At 34.3% G+C, this 8,069-nt stretch overlaps 1 protein-coding gene across 5 annotated transcripts; it reads right to left on the minus strand.

Annotated features, from left to right (window-relative positions):
- Window positions 1-2,587: 2,587 nt before the first annotated feature.
- LOC141617707 (uncharacterized) lies at window positions 2,588-7,858 on the minus strand. 5 transcript variants are annotated; one of them, XR_012531187.1, is made up of 6 exons: window positions 7,394-7,858; window positions 5,864-6,059; window positions 4,812-5,477; window positions 4,301-4,495; window positions 3,638-3,723; window positions 2,588-3,184 (listed from the first exon to the last, which is right to left on the minus strand). XR_012531187.1 is itself a non-coding variant. In XM_074434873.1 (5 exons), the coding sequence occupies exons 1-4, from the start codon at window positions 7,549-7,551 to the stop codon at window positions 4,304-4,306; spliced, it is 1,212 nt and encodes a 403-aa protein (XP_074290974.1). In that variant the 5' UTR covers window positions 7,552-7,858; the 3' UTR covers window positions 2,588-3,115; window positions 4,301-4,303. The 5 variants fall into 5 exon arrangements, 4 of the variants coding, with proteins under 4 accessions (XP_074290974.1, XP_074290973.1, XP_074290972.1 ...); XM_074434873.1 differs by lacking the exon at window positions 3,638-3,723 and having other exon boundaries at window positions 2,588-3,115; XM_074434872.1 differs by lacking the exon at window positions 3,638-3,723.
- Window positions 7,859-8,069: the final 211 nt, after the last annotated feature.

Here is an 8,069-nt window from a genome sequence, read left to right on the forward strand (position 1 = left end):
CCCTTCCCCTCTTAGGTGCTCCCATGCTTAACTCTTACGCAACAAAATCTTATAATATAGGAAATTTGAGCATTATAATGTTAAGGATCAATTAATTTTTACAGCCTTATAAATATTAGTTTTCAAAAATTATTACCTTATAAAAAAAAAACTGATATTTATAAGGCTGTAAAAATTAATTGACCCTAATGTTAATTGTCCAAATTCGAAGCTTATTATTTCCTTGGATAACTTCACCTTGACCTCCACTCCCAAAATTTGTAGAATCAAATTACGTTCAAAATTGAAAATGTAAGATACAAACTAATTTACCTTAATAATTACCTAAAATGCATGCATCAACCGACAATATTGTGTATATATATATATATGCTCACAAATGATAGGAAAATTTAGCTCATGCTAATACATTTACTAGTTCTCTCATTTTACATTTAATAAGAAAGTTAAAAATTTATTCATATTGAAAAATGAAATTCCTTGGGTATGGTAATAGATCCTCAACTATAGATTTTAATTCGAATTCGCCAGGAAACATGGTAAGAAATTATTGTAAATTTATGTTTTACATCCAAGTTCTCTTTACATAATTTTTTCTTTTTATAAATTGTTCGTCTTTACGTGATACGGAGTATTTAGTTTGATTAAGCACAATTTACCGTTTTGTATGCAATTTCTCTTAACAATTACAATAAACTAGTTTTATTCCCGTGCAAAAATTGCACGGGATTGAATTATCCAATATTTAACGAAATGCATAAATATAAAATTAAAGTTGCACATAACTATAATTTAAAATAAGATTAATATAACTCAAATATAATATTAAAAATAAATAATAACACATCAGATAGTGATGCACTCATATGATATAATGCAAGACACGAAGTATATTATTTATGTTTTACAATAAATATAAACGGAAGTGAAAATAGATATACTCCGTATAACATTTTCTAACATTAAAAAATATAAGGCCCAAATATTTAAAAAGAGTTCAGAAAAATAACCATCCATCTTCATAAATCCATTTTAGTAAATGATCCAATAACTTAATAGCCCAAATTTTATATAAAATCATAGTAAACCTACACCCATAAATTAACTCATCTACTCCCTCTGTAAACCTAAAGAATTTACAACATTATTTCTCTCTTCAATTGTCCCTCTTTTTTTTCTCTCCAGCAACAAACAAAATGATACATTTTCCATAACAAAAACTTTAATCTGAGTTCTTCTAAACAAACTCATTTTCCCCAAATCAATTAGCCCCCAAATTTAATCTAAGTTGTTAAAACACCTTTTTAATCTTTTTGTCTTTCATTTTTCACTCCTTTTTCTCATATTCTTTAACTTAAGTTTCAGGTGGATTTTTTACCCTTTAAATCTTTAGTGCAAAAGAGGGGTAAAAAGAAATGGAGGAAGTTGTTGTTTGCTGATCATCAGTGAAAACCCAATAAAAGTGTTGATCTTTCTCATATTTTTGTTATTTTTATGTTAATTAATTAATGTAGAGAGCGATTCATTCGTGAATTTATTGTAATTTTGTTTTTTAAATCGATTCATTCGTGAAATTTTGGTAGGGATCGACATAACTTATAATTTCTAATCTTTTGTCAGGCTATCATAGAAATTTATTGTAATTTTGTTTTTTAAATCGATTTTGTATGTAGATTTTTTTTTAGTCGGTAGAATATTTACACGGAATAAATAACAACTATTGTTCAAGACGGAAATAATAACAACTATTGTTCAAGACGGAAATTAAACACCAAAATATCAGCAAATGTGGAGAGAGAGTAATTAATTCCCCAAAATTTAGTAGGGGCCCACCAATGCTGAATTTAAGCAACCAATAGGAATCCAGGAAAGAACCTAACTTTTATACTAGGTAGATTATTGTACTTCATTTTCATTGTATGTCATTTTTTGTAGGCAGTTGTGGTCAAAATAAACACAAATGAGAATTGGCAAGACAATGTGGCCTCAGTGTTGTCCAAACTTGAAGGTATGTATGTAATCACTAATCATAATTAAATAACATTATCTAAATTTAGTAGTTTAAATTTACATCACTATTAGAAAAACAGTTGTTCTAGCGTGTGCCCTAAAAGAACACACTAAGTAGTAATATGGGGAAAGATTATCAAAATTATTTCATTAGAAATGATAATAATTAGTTCATCTTATGGTTTTTCAAGAAATAATCTTATGATTTTTTCGCATATAACTTCTTAACGTGTGCCCTTTAATTTAATCCCACGGTACAAAAACCGTTATATACCTAATGCATGCATAAATTACTCGTACAGTGTAATGACATATCTAGAAGTGAGTTACATACCTAATGCATGCATGGCTAAAAATCAATCCATATACAATAATAATATATCAATAATATTTTATGCTTAGATGCATGTCTTTCGTCGTATGAAGTAGTATGAAAGAGTGAACTTCAATTTTAAGATATACATACATCGGTTAATTTGATTCTTTGCATTTAATTAAAATAAAATACTCCTCATAAATTAATAAAAATGTAAAGAACCATGTGAATCGGAGGAAGTATCTTGTAAAATTTGTTCCGTAAGTTATGCTCAAACGTGTCTTATTTTACAATTGCAATATCGTTTCGTTCTTTAGTACAAGAATCATATTTAAAATCCTTATATGTTTACAAGGGCTTGTCTAAACTTGTATTTCTCGTTTTATTACACGATAATTATTACAGGTGTTCATAGGTTCGAGTTAGATGCAGAACAAGGGACGGTAAAAATACTAGGCAATTTACAACCAGATATGTTGATGAGGGTCTTGAAAAAATCTACCAGAAATGCAGAGATTTCCAAGGCTTATATGACAAAGGATAGTATCCCAGTAGACATATTCGAGGAACCGCCTGCTTGTCCATGCCCACTTTGTTCACCAGATGCTCATTGTTGCAACAACGATAATTATTGTCATTATCCTCAACTAGGGTATTATGACAATAACATATGCTTCCGCCAACATAACCAACATCACCAACCACTGGCATTGCCACCATCGTCATTCCCGCATTGTCCTAACGATGGTTACTCTGGTGGAATTAGCTATTACCCTTCGCTGTCACCACCTGCACTCGAATACCCATCAGCATGGCCACCACCAGTCCATGTTGAACCTTATTATGAAGATGAGTCTTCTGCTTGCAGCATCATGTGAAGCACCAAGGGTTATATGATCAACAACTTGTTTCCTTTTTTTATTTATGGAATTATAGGCACATCATACCACTATTTTTAGGTACCCATGGCTTGTTTTGTTGTAGCATTCCCGTTTATAGGGATCAGAAATAAACAGTATTCGCATTTCATTTTTAAATTCCGGTCCTTGAAGCTACATCTTTGTGAGATGGGTAGTACAAAATCAAATTACAATATACACAATGAGATAACGCAACTAGATGGCACAACCATTGACAAACAAAGATCTATCCTATTTGGTATTTCATCCCATGTCCTATCCTATTCTCCTTTTACCAAGGCGTTTGAAGGAGTAGTGGGATAATGTAGTTATTGTAGGTGTTCTTTCAAATATGTACTCCTTAATCCCCAAACCGAGACAATCTTTTTTGCAGAGGAAAAAAAAATAGAACCTTAAAAAATTGATGGAAGCACAACAGGACTGGTAATCGCTCTCTATTCTTGATCTTTAGAAGGATGTTCTCCTAATTAACATTCCCTGTGATGTTTGACAAAATATCAACAGCTCGGATTACAAATTTCCATTTCGATCAGCATCTACTGATGTTGTGTTAGATGTTTAGGAACTTAAGGATGTGTCTGGATACAAAAATGGAAGGAAGGAGGGAAGGGGAAGGGAAAATGCAGGGGGTGCATTTTCATTTTTCCTCCACATCTCCCCTAATGTTGATGGAATTTTAATGTGGCGTGTAGGAGCCCCTCCAAAACCCTCCACCTCCATTATGCTAACCAAAGACACCCTTAGGCCTTTTGAATAGTAACGAGGAGGAAAAGGGAGAGGAAGGGGAAGGAGGCGGGGAGAGTTTTCCCTCCAAATTCTTTTTTTTGTTAGAAAAATTCTAATTTGGCTCAAAGGCAGGATTAGGAGGGATTTAATGTCCTCCTCCAAGTCCTTCCACTTCGATTTTGCTATCAAATAAATAAAATCATATCCTTCCATTTTCCTTTCCTTCTTTTCCCTCCAAATTCCCCAATCCAAACATACCCTTAATCTTCTAAAATGATGTTAACAATTCTCGATAAATGAAACCACTTAACACAACTGAGAAAGTTACCTGTCATGTGCCCAGATTTGGAGCCAAAGATGCAATTGGAGGACCTCGTGTATATCTCCATTGATCGCATGCTGAACACTTCTCCAGGCTTGTGCTATTTTCTAACGTACATATTTTACATATCCATAGTTTATACTTCACTGACACATCCTTTGGCTTCACGGTTTCACATGCTTCACAGACTGGAGCTAATGCCTGCAATAAATTAGTCTTTAACTAAAAAGTTCTTTCAGAAGGGTATCTGAGTAAATAACATCGCGGTTTCACAATATCTGGTGTTAAACACCTTATAAGAGATTTTCTGCAACTCAATATGCTAAATTTTGAAAACAGAGCACCAAACTACTAGAAAATGACGCTTCTTTTTAGGACAAAGGCAAAGATTTTTTACAAAATAGTCGTATTAGAGACTCCGACAAACACTCGCATCTGACACCTTACCTAAGTGGGAGTAACACAGACGGAGTATGACAATAATAGAAGAGCATAAGCAATTATAAATATCACTCACAGGATTCAATAGTGTGCATGTTTCACAAGTCCACAAGTCAGATTCGCCGCTCTTGTTTGATGCAGTATGATTATTCGTTAACCTAGAGGTAGATAAATTTTTGGATGGGCTGACGATATCAGGTTTGGGAAGACCATTGCTGAGTGAATACGAAGAACTTGGACAGGAGTCACGGCATCTTTTTCCCAGCCTTGTATCATGAATAATGGCAGAGGTGGAATTTACATTACTTGTTAAATCTATGAGGTTGTCCCCATAACTAGTACTAATCATTTTCCGAGATGTCCCACTAGAGGAACTTGAACTAGGTATACTAGGCCCAACAAATGATACTGTTTCAAAGACGTCAGAATTTCCCTCGTCTTCAATATCAGCTCCAGCGAAAGATGATGCACACCAGATTTCATCTTGCAGTCTCCTTTCAGCAGCCATGGCAGCAGCTTGGGCAGGACTTAATGAGGTCATTATGGTCTTATCACCACCAAGGCGCAAAGGTCCAGCTGGCAAAAGAGAATTAAGCTTCTGCCGTTTTTGTGCTGCAGCAAGTGATGTCTTGCGTAGGGAAGAAAGAGATGGCTGTCGAGAGGAACCACCTAATCGTTTTCCAGGTAGATTAAATCCTTCCCCTGTTCCAGTTATACCCTTGGTCATCAACTCCTCGCATTCCTGCAATTGACAGCAAAAATAACAAACCGGCTTCGTGTTAAATGTGGATTCATTTTTCAGCTCAAGCTAAATAAGAAATGACAACATATAACTCCAATCAACAGTAGATCAGACATAAAAGATTGAGGCACAAAACTACTAACAAACTTCAAACTAAAATCCATCATACGGTGAAGACATGACAGAAACTCCACAAGCGAGAACTTTGCAGTAATAAAAAAAAAAGTAAAAAAACTGTCGAGTTATAGCCATGTAGGATGAGATATTCCATGAACCAGAAAAGAAAACATGGCAGGGAATACAAACATTATATCTGCAAAGTAACATTTATAAGTTGCATTAAAGCTTCGTAATAATCTACTCCTAGATTTTAAGTTAATACAGACCTTTCTAAGTTGATCCCACAGTTTATAAAAACTGGCATTATGTGGACCATGAGCATTATGACATAGCTCATGTAACATTGTATCTAAAACTCTATCAAATGGTAAGAATTCCATGTCATTATTAGGCTTCCGAAGCCGCAACTTCACCTCAATCCCTGCACCAACATTCAATCCCAAAAGTTGTTTCCGCTTAGGACTGCAATTAATCAAAGAGCAAGTGTTATCCAATGCTATTTTCTTTAAAAAAAAAAACACAGGCAAACAAAAACCACAGCATGAGGAAGCGCCAGGACAAAAAAAAGCTCTCACTATCCCTCTTATATTGTCCCCATTTGACTTTCGTGGTCAATATCTTAAAATAGCAATCAAAGTTGATATATCCTTTGACCGCCAAAGTTACATAAACAATTAAACGGAATGGAGGGAATATTTAATTATTTATAACACCCATTTTAAGAGAAGAAACATGAATACCCACGTAGCCTTGTAAGTGCTTTGCCAATCACGACTCTTTTACTCCACCCAATTTCTTCAACTTTAATAGTCCAAGTATTAATCTCAAGTACACACCAGCTGAAGTATTAGTGCATTACTGCATGCAGTCCAACACCAAGAGCAACACACAACAGCAAAAGACGTACATATTATATACATCATTTGTGAGTAATTAAGCATCAAGTGACAGTTACGCTACAAGAAGGTCAATTGGGCAGTAAGAATGTCAATGAAGAAACTGATGGCATGTCCGTTATAGGAAGTTCTTCCATTACTGGAGATACAATTTTGACAGTAATCTCTTTATCTCTTTCCTAAACGATGCTTAGAATATTTGTGCAGTACCTAAGGAGGATACCTGATGAGTGATGACTGCAAGACGTAATTACTATGGAATAAACGTCCCCTAAAACTAGTGCCCATGAGAAGTCTTTAATTAGGTATACCTTTCATCTCTTCAACCTCTCATCTTTGAAGCAGACTGTTTTTTTTTTTTACTGCATCCCTCACTCAGTCAGACATTTCCACTGTATGTTTAGTGCATGGAAAACTAGCTTATAAGACATACATTTACCCACGGCATTGATTTCTTATAGGAGGAGAGAATAAGCGCTACGAGACAGTGACAACAACACCAAAATAAATACGTAGTTGTACACTTGGACGTTGGCAAAGTCGCAAAATGCCAACAACAAGGCATTCCTTCTTGATAAACAGAATGAAATTAAGTATAGAAGATAGACTCCAAACATTTCTATAGAAAATCACAAGGAGGCTAATCCAAACATTCCTGACTTGATGAAATCCTTGAAATAAAAAGAGCTTTCTTTTGCCAAATGAATCCAAGCAATGCCCATATTTCAATCAAAAGCAAACAAATAATTTAGACTTACAAAGTACATTATCAACAGAAAGAGAGTAAATTCCAAACGTTAGAGCTATACATTCAAATTCCCTAACATCAACATCAACATCGCAGGGGCGAACGAGTAATAGAATAAGGCAAAGACGAAAAAGGAGGAACATTAAACATACAACATTTCAGAGAGGACTTTGACGCGCCAATTATGATTGCGCATTATGGGTTCGACTTGTTTTGCTATGCGCTCCATCATTTTCCGGGCTTCATCTTGGTTACCCTTTCTTTTCAACACTTTAATTTCCCACACTTTTTTCAAATTCCCCTCTTTCATTTTTAATTTCCCTGATCCAATTACTTGTAAAAACCCTAAATTTGATGAATTCAGGATCAATTAAGCAAACTTGTGTGAGCATGAAGTAGTTAGATTTGTTTACATTAGATTGAATTGATTTGGATTGGGATTGGGAATTGCATTGAGAGAGGGAATTGTTGTTATGAACAAAAGAGGTCTTGGGGCGATGGTGTTTGACTGTTTGTGGATGTCTTGATGAGTTGTTAAAAACTTCGACGAATTTAAACGAGTTTTCGACGTACTTTGCTAAGCTTAAAATCGGTTGGGGATTCTGTCAAGTATGGCTCCAACTCAAATTCCAGAATGGCTTAATCCAATCATTATCTTAATTATCATCATTATCATTATCATTATCATTATCATTATCATCTATCTATCTATACAATATGGTTAAAAGGTTAGATTTAAGCATTTAATTTAATTCCACATGGCATTGACATATAATAATTCCACATGATATTTTATACCCCTTAATTTCTATTCATTTTTATTTATTA

This window comes from Silene latifolia, chromosome X (assembly GCF_048544455.1).
Source record: "Silene latifolia isolate original U9 population chromosome X, ASM4854445v1, whole genome shotgun sequence".
Classification (NCBI taxonomy): Eukaryota; Viridiplantae; Streptophyta; class Magnoliopsida; order Caryophyllales; family Caryophyllaceae; genus Silene; species Silene latifolia.